Genomic DNA, 23,743 nt, shown 5'->3' with positions numbered 1-23,743 from the left:
GCTAGGGAGTTGTAGCCGTTTATGCCACATTCTCTCTCTCTGGGTGGGCAAGACAATCCTGGCCCTCCCTCTTCATTGAGCACGATGCTAGCCAATGCAGCCATTTCTTAGACATTTTTTTCTTTCTCATCCAAGCATGCTGACATCTAATGACTTAGCATGATTAGTGCAATTGGTCATGATTTAAAATACTGAGACAACTAGGTGAAAGTTATTAAGCATTAAAATTCCCAATGTCAAATAATTTCACAGCTGCTTCATGTATTTTATTGGTTCCATACACAACTGAGACAAGTTATAACATTGTTAATACATAAATGGATACTTTCACTGTCAGGAATATAACTGTAAAAAAAAAAGTAATAATAATTTAAAAAATGTTCATTGTACAGCTCACACTGAACCAAAATTAAACGAGGGACTTCAGAGATAAAAATCAAAGTAAATAATAAGACTTGTTGAATATTTAAGGCAAATGAATAGCAGTAATTAACAAAACAACAAAAATATAGTATGAACAGCATAAATATGTAACTAAAATAGCACAAGTAATGCAAGACAAACAACCTTTAAAAAAACCTCTGTTTAGGTTTACATTGTAGGAGCTCATTCCAGTTACAGTGCCTTTTATTATTCCGCTGTATAAGTTTCATATGTGGATACTGGCTTATGCAAACCAATAGCATCGACAGTAATAATAATAATTAAAACATTTAAGTAATCAGTTACTTGCGATAACAGGTGTGTATATGAATACAGGCTTATAGCTTAGACCCTACCAAGAAACAAAAAAATACATTTTATTTTCAATTTTTCCAACATTACATTGGCAATAGCACTCATTTGCTGCATGTTAATGCTAGATATGGCTCAAAAAGGATATTTGATAAATAAATACATAAATAAACATTTAATAAATAAATAAATAAAACTGAAAACATTCAACAGCTTTGTATCTGTGATGTACAATTCAAAATTGAATCAAAGTAACATTACGACATAAAAGACGTTAACAATAAACAGTGGGGGGTGTACTGTAGTGAATAAAACCACTGCATTCTACCTAGAAAACTGGGGTTCATATCGCAGTCTTGGCAACGTAACAGGCGACACCAGTAAGACTCCTTAAGCAGGACTTCTAACACTGCATTTGCCTATGTCTGTAACATGATGGAACTGCAAGTTGACCTTTATAAGAAAATCTGCCAAAATATCAAAAATGTAAATTCAAAAGTATGAATGAAAAGATATTTATAAAATAATAGTGCAAAAAAAAATTGTGTAAACATATTAGATTATGGACCATAATACATAAACGTTGTTTCTTAAATCTGGTATATGATTTATGTGTAAAGTAATAAATACAGAGCTCATAGACCAAAAATAGCATGTGATTTAAAACTTTTGAGGAGCAATACCATTTAATTGCTTTCTGGTTTATTCATGGTATAAAGTTGTAATAATGATAATATAATTGACATTTTGTAATTTAGTTTTTATAGTCATTAACCTAGCCTTAATCATTAACTCCAGACTTTTGTTTTATCATATAAAAGGAATTTGATTGGACAAACGGACACCACAGTATATAAATGTAAGTTACATTGCAATAGTCAATGTTAGAGCAATGTGTGATCTTGTGGAAAATGATGTAATCTTAAATACATTTTCATAATTTAATGGTGAATAATAAAATTATGTGACACAGGACAAACTATCAATATCGACACAGCTATTCTTTTTGGTAATTCAAATGGTGAAGGTTTGGTCTATATATGCATGCAGGGAGTGAATCTGGTGACCGTCCTTTGGTGAAAATACATGTGTAGGGTAGGTCACTCTGAGCTTTGATAACAATTGTGATGGGAGCATATAAACAGCACAGTGAATCACAATTCTGCAATATTATTTGCTATTAGCCATAAGGTGGCATTAAATCAGGGGTGGGAAATAAAGATTGATTCTTAGATGTATCAAGATTCTCGTTTGAAAGATGCAGAACTGATTTACATATGGTCATAGATTGCAAATTCAAGCTCAAGTTTAAAAAGTCCCAGGTTTGTCCAGTAAGGGGAGCTATCAGCACACAAGTCACTTTTGACTTGGCACATCATTTGATGAGAAGAAACACCAGTGAAATATTGTTTTCAAAAATAATGTCTATAACCTTCATTAATAAGATATTCACTGAAGCTTCAAAGGTCCATGTTTAATCTGGTACAGGCAAAAGACGTTCATGTGCACAAGTGTTAGCTTGGTACTAGCTTAGTATTAGAAATCCTATAGTTGCATTAGCACAAACGACCATTATACTAAAATGTCTTCTCCAGTTATTTTTAAACTATAATGTCAATTTTTTTTTGGCCCATTTTATGTTTTTGTAGCTAGTTATGTGTTATGCTCTTTTTCAAATACATTCCACTCCAAACCACTGAATGAAAGAAACACTTCTGTAAAAAACAAAAACAGAATGCAATGTTATGCTAATGCTGAGCAACTGGCATAACAATACAATCAAAAATGTAAATAAATAAATAAATAAATAAATTGACAAAACATAATGGCAACATTTTCAAACACATACAGTACATTATCCATTTCATAAATGAATTCAAATAAAAGACAAACTTGGAACAATGCATTAAATACAACATGGAAGCAGTCACTACAGTGGATAAGCCTACTCCATTCTGTGGTAGCGCCACCTAGTGGTTGATGTACAGTTTGATACATCATAAATTGACTTTATTTATTTGTTATTTTTAAAAGTTGATCTACCTCCACTTGTACACTATTACACAACCTCCACTAGGGGGCGAGAGTACATTAGCCCTCCCAGCTGACTAGCATACCGAGCATCCTACCATAGGAGGATGCTAGCAATAATAGTCATAAGGTTCTTATCATTATTTTGTGTGTGTGTGTGTGTGTGTGTGTGTGTGTGTGCGTGAGTGTACAGTTGTGTGCAAAAGTTTGGGTGGTCCTGGTCAAATGGTCAGCTTTGTAGATTTTCTATGTGATATTAAAATACCAGCATTTAACATATCAGGGAAATATTAAAACATGAAATATGGACTATGAAAATGCTTTAGAACACTTATATTTTAATGTTAACTGGCAAAAGTGCCCTTGCCCATATGGATGTGTTTACCTATTGTCACACAGGAAATCAACAAAACGTGTCCGGTGACCAGGGGTATCCAAATGGTATGTGTATATATTCCCTGTACAACATGTTCATAACATTAACTGTACATTTCGTGCTGTAATATTGATATTAATGTTTTATTTTTTTATTAGAGGATGAAGTTGAGAAGAGAGAGAAAGAGATATAGACAAAGAGAGGAGTTGTTTTTACTGGATCTGGCAGGCGGTAGAAGACGTGGCTTGGCAGCACATGCATGTGGGGTTGACAGATTTGGGCGGGATCAGGTCCAGGTCTTCGTCATCTGGGATCTCGTCCAGTCTGTAGCCGTCCTTCAGCAGCTGGATGTTCAGGTCCTGGTTTATTTGCTGCAGACATGATGGGAGGGCTTACTTTGCTGAGCATTTTTTTCATACTTTGAGAATTGAATGTGCAATCAGTCATTTTCTGAGACTATTATGAAACAGTCATTAAACCTAGTGGTATAAGAGGTTCTGTACTAAAGTACAGAGAAAATACAATAACTAATAAATCTTAAATAAAATCTTTGTCACTTTTAGGTGCTAAAAAAATGATCGCTCATTAAATGCAAAGTTGAGCTAGACTTCAAATGAGGCAAACAGAACGTAACTAATGAAATGTACAGTTTTTTGGTATTATTTATGTAAATAATATAATAATAATAAATGTGATCAGATAAAGACACAAAAAATATTAAATATTAAACACAAAGCTTAAGACAAGTGGTCACGGGTGACGTAAAAGCAGGCCTTGGTTACAAATACTGGTTGTATCATTCTTTCATTCTAAAAATATATATTGTCACTGTCCTATATATCCTAATAGGATTTTTAATATCAAATTTGTTTAAATATTTTTTTTTTTATGTAAACACTCTTTACACACTATAACCATAACTATGTGTTTAAACATGTTATGGTATTTTTGCCGGGCTGCCTACTGGTCCAGCCTAGAAGAGGCATTTTCACTTACTGACTGACTGATTAGCTGTTAGTTCAGCCATATTTCACAGAGACAACTTAATGTGGCGCTACTACGCCGACATAAACTGGTTCATGAACCAGAAACATTAGTTCCCAGCTGGGCCACAGCCTCGGCTCTGCGTTGGTTAGTTCACAAACTCAGCAAAACGACTCGGAACTCGACAACATTTACACACGTATTATATCTCACAGGGAGAGAGGGACTGCTGAAATGTTCTTCTTTGTTCTTTGGTGGTAGATCATCTAGTATTTATCTTTAAATAAAATTAACATTTTATGTGCACATTAATATGTGCTCCTTTTTTCATTTGCCCTCCTGCCCTCCGTATGTTCTGTACAACACAATCACATAATAAAAACCACATGTAAACAAAGAAACACCTCTGTGACAATAGCTATATGGCTAATGGCGGTCCATGATGGCAAATCTAGACATGCCTAGTTTCTCTTTGCTCTTGTTCAAAGATGCGATTGAGGTAGAAACATGGCTGTTGAGCTGAGCTGGTTGAACAAGCCTGATTCGGTGGGCTTTTCACCACTGCATCAGGTTTCAGACAAAACAGGCCCAAAACGACACCTAACTGTTAGAAGATTATCATGAAAATGAGTGGACGGGGGCATAAAAGTGAACGAGGGACTTGTTTGAAGTTTGTAATGGAATAACTAAGCAAGTCTATCTTTAGTTACTGTACTCTTAAAAGCTTTATACATGCATTTATAAGTGTACATGTCATACATCATACATTATAATGCCCGAGATAACAGCTCTATAGTATTTATAATTACACGTATACTTCATAAAACAAGAGTGTATGACATCAAGTCAGGTTCCATCATCTATTATATTGTGTTCATATGAACACTGCAGACCAGTGTTTACAGTGTTCTCATTAAAGATGCCAAATTACATCTTATGAATGCATTATAAAGCATTATAAAACCAAGAATCCTAGAAAATGTCACCACTTTTTGTAAAAGCACATATGGTTCTGGACAGAGTGGACTGGGTCACTCAGTATGTTGTAGATACCTGTTCCCTTAGTGATCTCACCTCAGCCGAGGAGTATCCTGAGGAAGAGTATCTGGACACGTCAAAGTCGTCATCACTGAAAACCAAATCGACAGAAGGTCAACTCAGGACTTCCCAAAAGAACTTATCCCAGATGAATATAAGAAAAGAAAAAAAAACTGCACTTTACCTGTCTGTGTCTAGAGCTACTAATGGTTTCTCATCTGGACTCTGGTCTAAAGAAGAGTAGCCTTTGTTAGGAACCACCAGCCTAAAAAGGACAAGAGAAAATTGACAATGAATACAGTAAAAGTCTTTTCTTTTTGGACCTTAGATGTCAAACATTTACTGTGAAATATTGCTGTAATTTTGCAGTAAATGAATTTTCATTAATACTCTGGCTTCTAAAATATCCCGTTTTCTTATTTTTACAGTGATATTTCTGTTTCCAATAAATAACAATTTTATCACACAGATAAAAGGTAACAGTGACCTATTGTTTGCGAAACTGTGAACCCACGTCCATCTACACCATTCAACCTCAGACCTAGTTGGATACTGACCTTACTTTGTCCTCTACATCTTCACATTTTCAGTAAGCTATCTTACACTTTCACTACTAGACAACAAAGAGATCTCTGCTATTATTTTAAAGTGGTCCCCTAATTTTTACCAACAAAACGTTCAAAACAACATTTATAAGATTATTGGTTACTTTTATATATAGTGAAACTCACTCTAGATGAAGAATTAAAGGGCTACGCAATCTCTGAATGAGACTAATGAGTTAATGCTCCATAGAACAGGTTCTCCATATGGCCATGGTCAGCCATGTTACCAGCCAGGTTTAGTACAGAATCTCTAAAACATCCGGGTCACTAAGTGTCAGTATAATGACTTAATAAGGTGAAGAAGAATCACTGGAGTAAACTACAGATTGCTGTTTTAATAACAGCACGATTATGTAATTTACACCATGTTATTGTAAAAAAAAAAATCTGTTTTGTGTTCAGCACCAGAAGTAGAATATAACGAACAGTGTTTCAGAATGTAACATCATAAAACCTAACACAGAACATTAGCCATTACTGAGCAACCGATATGACTGTGCTTAATCATGTAACAACTTTTCACCATCTAATTTATTAAACTTCATTGACATAAAAATTATTAACAGTGCTATGCTGGTGGCTAAACCACTATTACCATTATTATAATATTTCAGAGTATAAATACAACATTTAATACAAAATAATACAAGTTTGTTTTTTACAGTTTAGTCACTGATAATCATAACCAAAAAAAACAGAGTATTAATGGATATTCTAGATGACTTTACACCAACTCACTAAAACCTAGCATCATGGATTTTCATAAAAAATGCTGAGCATAATTGTCATGCATTCATGAAAAATCTGTTAGACAAATTTTATGGTTTGATTTTAGTGAAATATATAGACCTGTAATTCTTTCCCTAAATGCATAGATTATAATTGTTTATAAAAATGGCACAAAAATACTAGATTTCTGCAAATTAATTGTACGTTGTTGTCAGTAATCCAGGTTAACACAAAAACATATTTAATATATTTAAATATCTTTGGTTTATTAAATATCAATGGTTTATAGAAAAATGCATGTTTTTTAACATCAGCACATGCAAACATAACAAAACATTAAAATGTGTTGGCTAAAAGCATATTGAACAAACTAGTGCAAGCTGATATTTCATCAGAATGTGTTTCTCTCTGTTCTAGAAGTGACAACAGAAAACCCACAGCTCACCTTGTTCTGGCCATGACGTTGTTTTTCTTGGGCTGCTGATTGACAGGACTCCCGGCTGTCGCATTCTTCAGAGAGCCCTTCCTGACCATCTCTCTCTGTTTTTCTGTTTCAAGACAACAGACACAAAAAAGACAAACCACAATCAGACTAAAGCCTTCATGAGGGTGTCAAACCTGCTGTATGCATTTTAGTCACTAAAATCTGTGGAAAAACCTAGTGCTCCTTTGTTTTGCCATGCTCTACCTATGATTTCATCATATGACTTTAGAAAGCTACTTTCCTCAAAGTCACCTAAAGCTTCTCTGCTATGAGTGCATCATTGGACACCTCAGCAGGCTTGGAGGAGAGCACTAACTGCCAATTCTTTTGGGCGGCACGGTGGCTTAGTGGTTAATAATGAGGCGAATAATGGGTTCGCCTCCCAGCGCTGGGATCTTGGGTTCAAGTCCCATCTGGGTGGAGTTTCCATGTTCTCCCCGTGTCTGCGTGGGTTTCCTCCGGGGACTCCGGTTTCCTCCCACAGTCCAAAAAAACATGGAGTGTAGGTGAATTGGCTTCTGTCTAATAACTGTCCTGGTGTGTGAGTGAATGAGTGTGAGCCCAGATATGGATTGGCACTCTGTCCTTGGTGAAACCCAGTGCCCGATGCAGTCCTCCAGGTGGACGGTCGTTCCTGGTCGAGAGTACGCTGTGCGCGTTTGGCTGCCGCTTCTCACCAGTGTGTGTGTGGATTGAGTGTTCTGAGCAGTGTGGGTTGTAAAGCGTCCTTGGGTGTCTAGAAAGGCGCTATATAAGTGTAAAGATACATACATACATACAATTCTGTTAGCTAAAACAAACCTAGATTGTGGTGCCTAATGAAAGGAAAGAAGGCCAAACCTTACATTCAGAGAGAGAACAATTGCAATCAGACTCTTGATCACAGCTGTCCTTATAGGAAATTTTAAATGCCCCTGATACACCTTCGCACCAAATCAAAACACCAGATAAGGGTAAGGGCGGTCTAATGATAGGTATTTTAAAATGTGGACGGTATCTTGAGAGCGGTATTTATAGCGTGTGTGGTGTGTCAAATTTATGTTCTGTTTCTTTAAAAATTGTTTAAAATGTTCATGTGCATTTAAGAGAGCCACAGGGAGGGGGCGCTGTGGGAGCTCAATGACTGCTGATGCCACAGTCTGAAAAGAGGTGGAGAAAAGCACAAGCCCAGTAGCCCACCGCAGTTGTATGTTTAGCGGTGAGTTTGGGTTAAAAGAGAAAGGGATTAAGCTTTGAACAGATATAATTCTCAGAAAATCCTTCACTCGACTTTGTGCTCACAGGTATATGGTTTCATCCTCTAAATATGTGTGTTTTGAGGCTCAATTGGCTGAACAATCTGCTGTGGTGTGCTAAACCACAAGTGCCCGTTAGCTGTGCTTCTAAACAGTGGACACTGTCTTATTTCGCTTATTTTTAACTTTTCTGTTCCTCGAGCACTAGTTGCTGGAATTTGCTCTCCCAGAAACAGGTTTTTATTGTCAATATGTGTGTCGGTGTGCACTGTTGGGCTGTGTTTATCTAAATTCTCTTGACATTCTGCTCACTGATATAAGGCCTGACAGAGAACCCCCTCCCCACGGTAATACTGTATACCGAGATATTATTTTGAGATGGTATCATGGTATGAAAAATGTGGGTACCACCCATCCCTAAACCAGACATAACTATCATTTGCAGAAAGCTAGCAACTTACTGTCTGAGCATTTTCGAAATGCAGAATCAGCTGTTGGCATATTATGGCAAAGGTTTGCAAGCAGTGAAGTTTCAGGGTCACAACACAATTCCATAGTCTTTGAAACCTCAATGCTATACTCGAGCATAACTTATAAGAGTTCATTCCCACTTTAACCTTAAATTGAGCAGTTTTCCATTTTTAATGCTTAATTATGGATAAATCAAGAATCCAGAATAAATTATTAACTATAATCTAAACCTATTTTAACAAAGTAAATGCATTTTCCAAACTGAATGCCTAGGGTCACTTTTATCTAAGCAGGTCACTGGGTTGCTGTGTGGGCCATAGTTGGGACATAACAATATGTCCCAACAGATAACAAAAAGGAAGTAAAGCTGGACAAATAGTAGTATGGCTTCTCTTTGCACACTATCCAGCTAACTTGGTAACTGTTGTTTATCTTTTGATGTCCTGTGTAGTATCATAGCAAGCGTTTTGGGCTCTTGAAAAGCACTATATTTTTATTTATAACATTATTATTATTAACAAATATTTAAATGCATGTGCTGCATCTGTACCAGCTTGACTTAACCTTTTAAGGATGCACTAATATGGGAATTATGGGGCAAAGCTAATATCCAATATCCTTCATGTACATATCCATGCTGATAATACACATAAACATTCATAAGACTTGGGGTTACATTCACACAAGATAGCTCCTTACTAAACATAGCACAAAAAGTAAGGAAATTTTACTTGGTAGATTATTTTTTTGCTGTAACAATGCTTCTTGGCTTATACTGTTGGAAAGCCTGTTAATTTTCCTTTAAAATGGTGTCACATTTGTAAGGAGCATGCATTCTGGGGAAGAGCAGTAGAGCTGAGTATGTGGGTTTCCCCCATGAAAAATTAGCCAAATCCTCTCTGCCAATTCCAAACATCTTATTTTGTGTGATGGTGTGGGGCGGCATCTCCCTCACTGGAAGAAGGAGGCTTGTCGTCATTGGAGGCAATTTCAATGCAGAGAGATAGCGAGAAATCCTGCAACCAGTGGCAATCCCATATCTCCACAAACTGGGACCGAACTCTATCCTCCAAGGTAACAATGCTCGCCCCCACAAAGCGAGGTTTATCAGAGACTACCTCCAGAATTTGAGCGTGGAGAGGATGGAATGGCCTGCCAGCTCCTGACCTCAACCCCAGCTTGGGTGTGCTGTTCATGCCACAGTGACCAACACAACCATGTTGGATGACTTGCAACAAATGCTGGTTGAAGAATGGGATGCCATCCCACAGCAGTGTGTGACTAGGCTGGTGACCAGCGTGAGGGGGAGGTGCCAGGCTGTTGTGGCTGTGTATGGTTCTTCCACACGCTACTGAGACTTCTGTTTGTTAAATGAATAAATTGTTAAATGTCTTGTTTTTTCAAACTTCAATCATCCAGTCCACCAAACATGTCAGGGGCAGAATAAGCTGTTTGGCATTGGCAGAGAGGATTTGGCAAAGTTGCTTTTAACTTAAGGGAAGCGTAATAAATGAGTATAAATATGGCAATATGATGGTAAAAACTTCTATTTAACCATTAAAAAAATCAGCTTTCTAGCTGTTGCTAAATATCCATCCATCCATCCATCCATATTGTAATTAGTGTTATTAATAGGGTTATTATACTATATAGTGCAGTTCTGCTGCAAAATACTTATCCTACATAGGGACTTAAATTGAAACTACATTGAGTTGTAAAATAGAAACTCACTCCTCTCCATTTTATTTCTCAGGGGTTGCACCTTATTTCACGTTATAACACCACAGTAATGTGTGTTATTCCTCTAGTGTGTGGTTAGCGGAGTGGATGAAGCCTATGTTTTCTATTCAAAAAATTTGAATTTGAGAATTGCAATTCTCAAAAAAAAAAAAAATAAGAAGAAGAATTGGTGTTTTCACCTAGTGTGAGAGGCAGTGATTCTGTCTGTACATCGCACATTTAATGACATAACAGGTCAGGAACAAAGCAGACACCACCACATCATTTCAACAGAATTGCACGATCTTTGATGTAATAACCCTAATAATACAGAACTATCCACAGGTACATGTACTAAATTATTATATAAACTAAGGTTCCATTCATGGATAAATACAAACTGTTTTGATATTACCAAATTATTACACACTTATGACCAATCTGTAAAGTGCCACTGTGATGCGGTATGTAACTTGATTGTTTGGTTGCTTCTGATTAGTCAAAGCAACCATAAAGAATGGCGGTTCCTAAAATGCACGAAATTGGGTTAAATTTCCGACCTTAAAATCTGTTTAGATAGATGTTCAGCAACGTGTCAATACCATTATTTATCTAAAACTATAATGCATCTCTAAATCTTATAATTATCCAACAGTATTTGTATTTAACTACCAAATGAAAACAAGCAATACTCTAACTGAAACTTGAAAAACTACTTAATTTATAAAATCTTAATTGTTTAAGTCAAATTACTAAGTCTCAAAATCTTGATATAAAAATGTGGGTAATAGAGCAGATGACTTTGGTTCGGTTTCCTGCCTGGTTAACCACACACGCCAATAAGAGTCCTTGGACAAAACTCCTAACATTAAACTTCCACAAGATGCAGAGTCAGACATACCTATTTTCCTCTGCAGCGGTGAGGGTTTATAGTTGAGAGTGGCTGGCTCACTCTCTCTTGTATCCGAGTCAGCCTCAGAGGTTGTGGACGATGCTGGGTCCTGGACAAAGAAAAGGATGGTCAGTATTCTACAAAACTGTCAATGAATCAATTGATCAGCCAGCGATCAGATATAAATCAATCTATTTTCACCATATAACAGAATGTTTTTTTTTTTGAAAACCAAAAATGGTCACTAAAACATGCCCTATGTCCAAAAAGTGCATTCACAAGCATTGCCATGTTTAGAACATGAGGCATTAAAACATCTTAAGGTCACTATTTATCAGCTAAATTGGTCTCAAATCCCTTCAATTGTGCTGTTCTCTGGACAGAGAAACATCATCCAGTAATTTTTAGATGTGCTGCACGACTTCTCATTCAACATCAGTACCTGACTTCATAGCACCTCATCTACCCAATGCTTATATGGCTGAATGCCATCCATCAGACAGTCACAGCAATTTTCAAATATTTAGTATTTTTAAAAAAGCCCTCCTAGAAGAGTACAAGCTGTTACTGCGAGTGTATATGTGTTCATATATATATATATATATATATATATATATATATATATATATATATATATATATATATATATATATATTTCTGTAACTACTTAATTAGTGGGTGGAGCTACTCATAATCACTGGGCAGGGGAGTGCCTGTGTGTATATATATGTGAGTTATGTGTGACTATATAATTGACAATGAATTAATTAAGCTTATTTACATATAGGTAACATATAGCTTACTTTGTCAATACTTTGCAAACACCTCAGTGTCACTGCTAGACTGAAAATGCTAAAAAAATAAAAATAAAAAAAGGTAACAGTGTCCATTTCCACTGAGGAACAATTAGAAGATGACTGAGCAGATGAGCTGTTGTCTCTGGTTTGTCAACAAGGTAGGTTTGACTAATTCGGAGGCCAATGAGTGGATAAATGTTTAAGAACTCCAGCAGCACTTCTGTGTCTGATCCACTTGTTGACTGGTGTATATTATTATATATAATTTAAAAATCTCTGTATCGACTGAATCAATGGTACATAAACATTCATAAAGATTTACTACAACACTTATCAGTCATCATAAAGCTATATTAAGTTGATTACCATTAAAGATGAATATAGGTGTAATGTAGTGTTATGAAAGCTGTCTTTCAGTTGATTGTCATGATCACTGGGTGATGTCTGTTTGGTCATTTGTGAAATTTGAATATGGCCTGATTTTATTGCATGAAAAATCTTATTTGTGCTTTTTAAGAGTTTATTTGTTTTAGGCGTTTATTAACTCGTCAATGATCAGTAATAACAGTTAATAAGCTTTTTGGCCAGTGTTGAGGACTAAAGGCATGACGAAGCGACAGAACGGGCCTTAAATGAACCCTCATCCATCATACACCCAGACACAGACACTGCGGAGAGACGCACGTCCAACGTCGCCCGGACGTAACGACAAACAGTCAACATTCACAAAATGTTGGTAACCAGGAAAAAAAAAATCATTCAGCATTTAAACCTAGACGTTTTGATCCCACAGACCACCAAGCATCAACGACCCTCCCTGACTGCTGCATGACGAGGCTGGAGTTAATTCGGGATTGCTACGTGCCGCCTTAAATTTAAGGTGGAAGGCAGCATTCGAATGCAATGGGGTAAAGACGACAGAGCTGTATGAGAAAACGGCTTCTGTGATTGCCACATCCAGAAAACAAGACGAAGCCCACCTTAGCAAAAGAGTCTCAGACAGAGCAACTGCTACTCACCAGGGCCTGCATCTCCGCCTCTGTCGGGACCTGAAACCGATCGATTTCTTCCATCATCTTGAGGCCGTTCTGGGTTTCCGGAGCGCGTGCCCTCTGGCTGCCCGCGGCGAAGCTACGTGCGTGGTGTGAACAGGTCCGAGCGTGGTCTTAAAGACTCAGTGGAGCCCACGGCTTGATTTGGATTGTTTCGGTTTGTGTTAGTTTCCTCTTCAGCCCCGAGACCGTCCCCGGTTCTCCTTCATCCCAACAATCCGCTACGAGAACCGCCCACATCCGCCTCAGTGAGAGAGAGGCGGGGGGGTGAGGGGGGGGGGGGGTGTAGGGAGGTGTAGGGGGGGGTCAAGACCCAATTGCCTTCATTTCACAAGGAAAGGTAGTTATGCAAAAACAACAAATTAGCAAGAAAGAAGAAGGGTTAAGGAAAGGAACTCAGCAAAGAGAATATAGGACAGAAGGGGAAAAAAGAATGAAAAAAAAAACAATTCTGGTAAAAGAAAAAAGAAAGAAAGAAAGAAAGAAAGAAAGAAAGAAAGAAAATGACATAAAGAAAAAATAAGGAAAGACATTCACCAAAGAAAATATAGGAAAGAAGGGGGAATGGAGGTAAAGAAAGAAAACTGGTAAAAGAAAACAAAAAGGAGAGAAGCAAGCAAGAAAGTATTACCCAGCATCCGTAACTGTTTATGTAGTTGCCAACAAATCCTCACAGCAATGTTCCAGCATCTTGAGCATAGCTGCAGCTAAAAGAATACATTAATCCCTAGTAAAAACTAGGATGGTTTATTTATTGTGTACATTTAATAAACACCCTGGTGAACAATGTGGTAAACAACCAACATACAAACATCTATAATGCTGTATTGTTTGATGTCAATTCCTTATGAAAACCAATGTGCAGGACCTTGGACAGCGCCTTACATCAACTTCTGCCCTTCAAATTTCTCTAGACTAGTGGTACAGCACATTTGCCCTTTTCAGCACTAAATTTAAAAACAAACAGGACTTTACATTACTACAGCTCTACAAATAATTGAAGGATACAGGAAAAAATTATATCTGAACTCTCAGCAATAGAGCAAATCCTCCTGTCACACCCAAAACTATACTTAAAGCTCTTTGTGTTGAATCTTTCACTGTGAGAACAACTAAATGCATGGGACAGAAAGGATGTAAAATGGAGAGAATCCCACACCGAGAGAAGGAATAAACACAAAAGAAGACATCTGAAAATGACACAAAGAAGCTGTTTTTCTCCGAACTAGACACCCTAGAGTGCAGTGCAGGTAGCCAAGAGCTAAAGTAGATTTAGAACTAAAGGATGTGATTGGCCAAGTGCAATGCAGAAGAGCAGGCTTTGGTTCCGATGATATGTGGAAAGTGTTTAGTAAAGCCACATCGCCAGAGAGAGGGCGAATGATGGCTAGTTGATTAGCAGGCATGGTGTGCAACAGCAGCATTGAAAGGAAAACAAGGCCAATGGCTTCATTGGGAAACTAGGGAAGTGGAAGATCATTTGGCAAGAGTTGCATGCAATAGAGTTTATTTTATAGGATTAAAAATTCTGTTTGAGAATGCTGTAGATGAAACCTTCAAAAGGAGTGCCAGGCACATTAAATACTAATGGAAACAGGTGTCAGGGGACTTGTAAACAAGTCTGCCACATCCTTACTTGTGCAGTTTAGCTTTAGGGGCCAAAAACTATGGGTGTAATATTGAGGGGATGTGCCTACACGATGACCCCTGTGAAGACCTAGCAATGTGGTAGGTGTTTTAAGCATGGATAAATGAAACAAGCTGAACCCAATGTGTAACCTTTGTGGTTAGGTGTAAGTTTCTGTTTAGTGCTTAGTTCTTTATCTCTGTTTGTTATTAGTCTGTCTCATCCCTTCATCCAACACCCCAAATATTATAAAATACACAGTAAACACAACAAATTTTTGTGAATTTAAATTTTTTATTTCATTTTAATATTTATTTATTTTTTGTGAACTTATTGTGAATTGTGAAGCACACCCTAACTGAGTAAATGGAGACATAAAAAAAAAAAAATTCTTGCAATGCAGTCCACTTCATAGGAGTAATTCAAACTGGTGAACAGCAGAGGGCAGTGAAATTCAACACATTGTAATTGACTACTGCACTGAACTATTCAAACTTAAACTTAGAACACGGATAACAGGCTACAATGAAACACCAATGTCGTTCTGTAAAATTGTAACTGTTACATCATACGTGTGATGTCATCGTATTTATGTATGATCACTGCTAAACGTAAACAGCAGTCACGTTTGGTAGTCCTTCCCAAGAGTAAATAAACATGTATGACGTCACTAATATAATTCATCACATGCTTCACTGTAGGCAGGGTGCTCTTTTCATTGTAATCTTCATTTTTACTCTTCCAAACACACTTTTGATCAATAGCACCCAAGCTGATTTGTTTTATCACACCACAGAAGAGATTCCCCAAAAGCATGTGGCTTATTTATACAATGTTGAGCATATTAGAGCTGACATTTCTTTTTCATTTTGGACATTATGAATTATATATATATATATATATATATATATATATATGATTGTACTGTGTTGTTCCTATAGAAACAATGTGTAAATATAAAACATTCAGTGTGATTGTGAATTGCAGTTTGAGTACTGTACATAAACAGTTTTCAGTTTAATTAATGTAAATTTTACACTGAAATTTAGATATATTTAGATATATAATTTAGAATCAAAGGCCTTCTTCAAAGAATTTACTTTCTTCATGAAAGCAAAATTAAGGCTATTTAAAGACAATGTGGGACCAGGTTGGATAATGAGTGTAATGTTACTCAAACTGTAAGTAAAATATGGAAATATAACAAGAAACCCACAGAAATATAGTGTGGTTTCAATACTACTATACACTTGCCTATGCATCTGGAGGATGTGTGTGACAGTGTTCATCTGCTGTGTGGACTTTCTGTGTAAGGCAGATGAGATCAGATCCAATGAGTCACATCCATTTTTAACAATGAGCTCCACACTCTTGTGTAAACACACCCTTGGAGCAAGAAATAAAAACACTACTCTCTCAGGGCTATAAATAAATGTCAGGAGTGGCAAAAAGGAGCTGATACAATTCTTAATTTTTATGGACATACGAAAGATAAAACATATGGTCAAAGATTTTTGGACACCTGCTCGTCCCAAAGCTCTTGTCAAATTAAGGCTATCAGGGAGTTTGTTCACTGTCTACTCTTCATATTTAGAATAGATGTTGAGCCATTGCTGTTAGGATATGTCTTTCATCCACCGGACAGGCATGGACAGTGGAGGATTAGTGTACTCCAACTCACCCCAAAGTTATTAGATCTATTAATGGAAATCTATCACTCCAGAGAACACAGGTCCACAGCCCAAAAAGAGCAATATACACTCTCAGAAAAAGGGTACAGTAGAGATACAACATTGGTCACTAAAGGTACAAACAGCGTAAATGTACCTTTAAAGCTATGATGGTTTTAAAAAGTCCTGCTGCATTCCCTAAATGTACTTTGCATTCTCTTCTCCAGAAGGAGAGGTGAATATTTGAAGTTTTCATTATAGAACTGTGTCAAATAAAAAACATAAGTCCTGGAGATGAAATGGGGCGTATGAAATCAACACAATTTATACAATTATAATTAATAAAATAAAGTACAATTATATTCCCTAATATATGCCTACAAAGGTTTGGCAAAGAGTGTATACACAAAGTTCAAATGCATTTGGAAAAGAACTCCAACAAAGGCAGACAGCTGTGATCTGTAAATCCACCAATATACAACAACAGCACAAACAAAAGCTCTTTACTCTTTAACTTATACAACTTCATTGTTATAAAACTGTTGTCGGGGCAAGCTCATCAGACAATGAGAGGAAGGTTTATTTCTAGCTGCTGATGCTGATTTCTGGAATAAGGTGTGTAATAATAATTTCCACATGACCAGCAGCATTAGTCTTCAACTCATTCAGTATAAAATCATCCACATAGTACATTACACCACACACAATATGTTTCAAATGGGATTTACAAGATCTGCTATCTAGCTATCTATCTGCTATCTAGCTATCTAGCTTTCACCATCTTTTGTCTCTTAGAAGACATGTCATCAACCAATACAACACCAAAAGATCTTGTTTGTGGAACTAATCACCACCAAGAAAACCATACTCAAGGATTAGAAAATTTTGGAAAAGGATTGGGGAAAAAAAACATTAGTATTGCTCACTAGAAAAATCTATTAATAGAATATAATATATATATATATATTTCTCCTCAACAACAAATTGCAGGGATTTTAAGGAATTCACCCTCGGTTGTCCATAATATACTTAAAACTTTTAAAACTACATTTAAAAAATCTCTCTATATAATTGGCAAGGCTGGAAATCACATCATTATTAATGTCGCAATGGCAGGCTCTCTTGAGAGTGCATGGTGGGGCCTTTTGCCACGTTACATTGTCAGGAACAACCCATTATTGAATGAAAAGAAAATTCAACTCTTACTGCTGAGCCATACTCACAAATAAGCAAGACCTGCCCTGAAAAACACATCAACTGCATGGCAGCATATGTTGCTCCTGAACCTGATGCTCCTAAATAAGAGGAATAGAAGAAGGCAATCCTATATGTCTAAAGGCTCATTTCTGCTCAGTGTTAAGTACAGATATGGATAAGGACGCAGCCTCCTGTCTGTAGTGGGGGCAGTTTAAGATGTATGTGACCACTTCCATAGGGACAAGACGAATACGACCAAAAAAAAAACCAGAACATTTTGAAAAGAGGTTATTTAATGGTCTCAGACAACCGCCATCTAGAATGCTGCCTTTTTCATCATTTTTTATTAAATACAGAACTACAAGTTCCTCCGCCGTCACCATTAGTGTTGCAAAAATCTGGGAACTTTTTTAAAGTTGGGAAATTTACCATGGGAATTAAATGGGAATATTCAAAGCTAGGTGAGAAATGTACATATTGTTGGACATACTGAAGCATAATCTTGGTTAATATAATTAGAAATGATACCAAAACAGCTGAATAGCAAAGCTGCTCCTCAATCCCAGGCACATGGCTATTGAGACCACACCCGCTGTACTGTTCATTCCTCTATCACATGTATATGGAGACAAAGGGTCAAAATGTTTGAGCTTTTAAAACAATACTCAGATGTAACAGAATTTGTAACTGCATTTGAATACATCTAAATACATGTAAAATCCAAATCCACAGATGTATTGGAATGCACAAATTTAAAACAACAATGATAATTTAAATTCACAAACTGCAGCAGGTAGTGTTGCAGTCACCCAGTTCCAGGGACCTGGAGGTTGTGGGTTCAAGTCCCGCTCCGGGTGACAATCCGTCAGGAGTTTGGTGTTTTCTCTCCGTGTCCGAATGGGTTTCCTCCGATGGTCCAAACAGCTGCGTTGGTAGGTGGATTGGCGGCTCAAAAGTGTCCATAGGTGTGAGTGTGAATGTGTGTGTGTTGCCCTGTGAAGGACTGGCGCCCCCTCCGTGGTGTGTTTGGGCCTTGCTTCCAGTGTTGCCGGGCAGGCTCTGGACCTCAAACATTGAATGTGCAAATCAGTAGCTCTCAAAAAAACGACACATTAACCTTCTCAGAACACTGATATGTTGCTGTCATTGAACTTAGGCTCGCTGTTGGTAAATGCCTCTAGTGCTCCATCATGGTGGCTCCAGCAAGAGATACAATGGAGAGTCAGGTAAGTAACATTAGTTCAGGCTTCTTTTTGCATAAATAACAAATCAATGTTCTGATTGGTTAAACAAACCTCATGATCTGATTGGTCCAGCTAAAGCTTTCCTATTGGTCCATCAATTGGCCGTCAAAACAGGGTCAATAATCCCAGCTGCAAAAAGAGATTCATACAACCAGCAGAAGATGAATGTGTGGAATATTTCCACCTTATTGAAAAACTTCCACCAACCTGGATAACTAGACTGGAAACTAAAATAAAGAAAGAGAGAGAATTGTAAATAATGACCAGGACAGAGAGACTTGGAAAGAGAACTGTACAGAGAAAACTAGACAGAGAGAGCTAAAGAGACTAACCTGGACAAAGAGCTAAACAGAGAGAGCCAGATATAGAGAAACCTAAACTGAGTAAAGACACAGACTTAAGACAAGAGAGATACAAAGACTGACATGACGGGACCAGCTGAGACAAACAGACCAGAGACAGACGTGTGGATGTGGAATGTCCAATGACCAGTCACAAAAAGGAACTTAAATATACAACACAGACAAGGGAAACCTGGAACAGATAATGAGAGGGCAGGACTACAAAGGAGGCACAACAAGAAGGTGGATCTAAGGCAGGACTAGGGTGGAGACAGGAACCAAAATAAACAGAACCGTGTGCTAAGTAAGCACATGGTGGGAACAACAGACACGACTGTCACAGTTGAAGGAGGACGAGGAGGTGGATGTACACGCAAGGAAGGTTTATTAAACCAAAACTAAGGCAAACACCCAACAAACAGAAGACAAACAGGAGCAGGGAGGCAAGAAAACAAACAAGAACTCAGGGAACATAACTAGAACAGGAACATAACTGTGATCTGGTGGTAATGTGTAAGACAGCAGACAAAGAAACATCTACACACAAGAACCGACCAAGGAACACTGAAACAAAGGGACTATTTATACACAGATCACTGATAAGGAACACCTGGGGACAACAACGAGAGGGCAGGACTACAAAGGAGACTCAGACGAGAGGGCGGAGCTAAGGCGGGACTAGGGCGGAGACAGGAAAAATAAACAGAGCCATGTGCTAAATGAGTACATAGCTAGGAAAACAAACACTGGACGTGACAACGACAGGACAGAGGCGTGATACACATTTGGAACCACAGGGTACTGATTCACATATTCACAACATTTGATTTACAAATGCAAACCTTTAAAAAATATTTCTATACATTAAAAATATTTTTCCACATTTGTGAATTTAAATTATTATTGTTGGAAATGAAGCTGGGGACTTGACAGGTCCAGAAACAAGAGACTGGACACGGGACAGGAGACGGGACTAAGGACTGGAACGGACTAGACAGGACAGGAGTAGAAACACAAGACTTGACAGGTGACAGGGGTTGCACATTGGACTGGAGTTGAGACAGAACAGACGCATTAAACTGAGACAAGACTGGGGACAGAACGGGACTAGAGACAGAAGACTGGACAGGAGTGGCAGGTGGCGTCTGCACGGGGACAGGAGCGGCTGAGGAAGCCGCCATCTCAGGGACAGGAGCGGCTGAGGAAGCCGCCATCTCAGGGACAGGAGCGGCTGAGGAAGCCGCCATCTCAGGGACAGGAGCGGCAGAGGAAGCCGCCATCTCAGGGACAGGAGCGGCAGGAGGCGCTACGCACTCTGGAGCAGGGGCTTGTGCTGCTCGAGGGGCAGGTACTGAAGCTGTTGAGGGTTGAAGAGGTCCAATGGGTGCATTCATGAGGAAATCCATGAAGTCACTTGGTCAAGGATCCTCATGAATTACGCCCCTGTTAGCCTCACCTCTTCTGCCCTGAGGTTCAAGGCTAACAGCACCAACCCTCAACGCCCCCCCAAAATCCTCCCCGGACCTGAAGGGGCATTCCTCCGGCGAGGGTAAAACTCCAGCACGCTGCTTCCGCCAACTCCCACGCCGTCGGGATAAGGAGGACAGTTGTGTCTCCAGCACATACCCGACTGGCTTGCCAGGACCAGTGCTAAAGGGAGTCCGCCTAATAGCACACCTGGCCCATGGGTTCCTCGCTACGTCCATATTTGTGGGGCGGTCCTTCTGTCACAGTTGAAGGAGGATGAGGAGGTGGACGTACACACAAGGAAGATTTATTAAACACCCAACAAACAGAAAACAAACATAACTGTGATCTGTGTAAGACAGCAGAAAAAGAAACACATCTACACACACAAGAACCAACCAGGGAACACTGAAACAAAGGGACTATTTATACACAGATCACTGATAAGGAACACCTGGGGACAACAACGAGAGGGCAGGACTACAAAGGAGACTCAGACGAGAGGGCGGAGCTAAGGCGGGACTAGGGTGGAGACAGGAAAAATAAACAGAGCCATGTGCTAAATGAGTACATAGCTAGGAAAACAAACACTGGACGTGACAATGACAGGACCGAGGCGTGATACACATTTGGAACCACAGGGTACTGATTCACATATTCACAACATTTGATTTACAAATGCAAACCTTTAAAAAATATTTCTATACACTAAAAATATTTTTTCCACATTTGTGAATTTAAATTATTATTGTTGTTGTTGTTTTAAATTTGAGCATTCCAATACATTTGTGGATTTAAATTCTATGTGTATGTACTTGTTCAAACACAGTTATAAATTCTGTTATATCTGTGAGTATTGTTTTACAAGTACAAAATCTTTTTGACCCATTTTTGACTCCATACATGACTCCTGACACTAACTGTTAGTGAAAGCACACATTTGGACCAAAGGACTACCTAAAGTCAGTTATGTTTTGACAAGGTTCATAATTTTATTGACAATAGCATTGAAACATTTAAGCAACTATTCAATCAAGGTGTAATCTCACATTTACTTGTTATTTGGTAAATCAGAAAAGCTTAATGAGCAATTTCATAGTTTACCAAGGCTAGCAGGCTGGCAAGAGGTTAGCATACCAAGGCTAGCACAGGCTAGATACATATGTTTTTTTGCCTCAACAGGTTTCTGTAACCAATAATTAATATTTATTATTTATTTGCACGTGGAGGATGCACAGGTTCAGGAAGAAGCCTGGAACTAAAGCTAAAATGCAGAATATGCAGAGGCCAGACTTGAGAAGTTTGTGAGGAAAAAAAACTTTATTTGATTCGATGTTAAATTTGATCTTATTTTTTTTTAAGAAGAAGGGAGGTTGCTTTGTGCATTTTGAGGTGGCTTGAGGTCTTTTGCTCGTTTTTTGATTAAAATTTTGATTGTTCAATGAAAGAATTAAGCATTTATAAAGTTCTGCAGGCAACTAATTATGTGTCATAGTTATTACTAGGATTAATATGCCTTCAAGTCTGCTGTTGACAAAAATGGTACATTGATGATAGTATAGTTCCTTTAAATTATCCATTATTTCCTTTTAATTCCAGTAAATTCCCATAAATTCCCAATGTTCCCAAAATTTCCATGGAAAGTTAACATTTTGGAATATTTCCAAAGTTCTCAAGCTAAAGTTCCCATGGAAAGTTATCGGTAATTTACTGGAAATTTATCGGAAATTTTCCACCCCTTTGCACCCCTAGTCACCATGTTTGATTTTTACTCTGAACTGCCCTCTACTGGATGTGTTGCTCAACAAACATGCTAATGCTAATTAGCAGTATGTGTGCAGTGATGGTTATATCACTTGAAGCACACACATACATGAGCCTTAAGTGTAAGTGTGTATAGCCAGTCAGAAAGCTCCTGGCAGAGTCCTGACAGTGTGGCCATGTTAACGCACAATAGGTATTACAGTCCATGTGTAGGCAGAGTGTCTGTGACTGGCACTATGCACAGCAGAAGCCAAATATTAAGTGTCCATCATTGCTGGGCTTTAGCTCCTCTGATATGTACAGATACACAGTGGATACAAATCTGATCAACAGTTTTTGATAACTTTCTGGTTATTCCTGGAATCTATTATGGTTATGTTCCCCATGCCAAATAAAACAAACATACATTTTCATAAAATCCAGTGTCTGCCAGTGTTTGTTGTACATTAGTGCCCAGTGGTCATGAAGGCACCTTTCACTTTTTATGGAAATTATGTTTATTCATCACCACAATTGCTGTCAATCAGTTTACTTAGTCTTAATTATACACTGTCAGAAAAACTATCACTGTGGTGGCACCTTTTTCTGTCACTGTGGTGTACCCTCAGAGGTACATATTCAGTACCTTTACTTCAGGAACGTAATTATACCTTATTCTATTATAACTGTAGATTTTAAAATTGTGTTCATTTCATACGCCCCATTTGTTCTCCAGGACTTATGTCATGTCCTTTGTTTCATACAGTACTATAATGAAAACTTACAAACATATCATTGCTACCCAATTAAAAACATGAGAAGGGAAAAACCCTCTTAACTTTAAATAGAAGTCAATAGCATTTATATTGGACCATTCATCATGAACTTTTCACCAAACAGTGTGAAGGATTGGACAGAAATGAGAGAGAGAGAGAGAGAGAGAGAGAGAGAGAAATCTAGGTTATGCAATCCCTGTAGCATCACAGATGGAAGGGGACTAGATTATCGTTTATTAGTAAACAGTATATATTTTTATATCCAATGAACCGTAGTGTTATTACATAATCTTGTATAGTATGTATATATGTATACGAGTTTCCGTGCATGTTTGTGTGTGTGTGTGTGTGTGTTTGTTTATGTGCATGTTGCACATCGGTATTTGTTTTTTTTATACATGGATTTGTAGGAAAACCACATGTTTCACAATAAAGACTTTATAAAGAGCTTTTTACAAATATAATAATATAATATTATAATATGATTAATACATTTGCATGTTTCTTCTGGAAAGATTTTACATTAAATA

At 37.8% G+C, this 23,743-nt stretch overlaps 1 protein-coding gene across 2 annotated transcripts; it reads right to left on the bottom strand.

Annotated features, from left to right (window-relative positions):
* Positions 1-257: 257 nt before the first annotated feature.
* On the bottom strand, positions 258-13,347 carry LOC136676955 (protein FAM219A-like). 2 transcript variants are annotated; one of them, XM_066654268.1, is made up of 6 exons: positions 13,116-13,347; positions 11,309-11,408; positions 6,944-7,046; positions 5,349-5,429; positions 5,180-5,255; positions 258-3,513 (listed from the first exon to the last, which is right to left on the bottom strand). In XM_066654268.1, the coding sequence occupies exons 1-6, from the start codon at positions 13,170-13,172 to the stop codon at positions 3,355-3,357; spliced, it is 576 nt and encodes a 191-aa protein (XP_066510365.1). In that variant the 5' UTR covers positions 13,173-13,347; the 3' UTR covers positions 258-3,354. The 2 variants fall into 2 exon arrangements, with proteins under 2 accessions (XP_066510365.1, XP_066510366.1); XM_066654269.1 differs by having other exon boundaries at positions 5,201-5,255.
* Between the last annotated feature and the right edge of the window lie 10,396 nt (positions 13,348-23,743).

Source organism: Hoplias malabaricus, chromosome X2, assembly GCF_029633855.1.
Source record: "Hoplias malabaricus isolate fHopMal1 chromosome X2, fHopMal1.hap1, whole genome shotgun sequence".
Classification (NCBI taxonomy): domain Eukaryota; kingdom Metazoa; phylum Chordata; class Actinopteri; order Characiformes; family Erythrinidae; genus Hoplias; species Hoplias malabaricus.
Note: the sequence above shows the minus strand (reverse complement) of the source record. Positions and strands in the feature narration are given on the sequence as shown.

What these genes read in the sequence shown, in the direction of transcription:
- LOC136676955 (XM_066654268.1), bottom strand. Translation starts at nt 13,172, where the DNA reads ATGATGGAAGAAATCGATCGGTTTCAGGTCCCGACAGAGGCGGAGATG. An exon ending in AACGTCATGGCCAGAACAAG is followed by an intron (nt 5,430 to 6,943) that starts GTGAGCTGTGGG and finishes TGTCCTTTTTAG; the next exon opens with GCTGGTGGTTCCTAACAAAG. An exon ending in TGAGATCACTAAGGGAACAG is followed by an intron (nt 3,514 to 5,179) that starts GTATCTACAACA and finishes TCATGTCTGCAG; the next exon opens with CAAATAAACCAGGACCTGAA.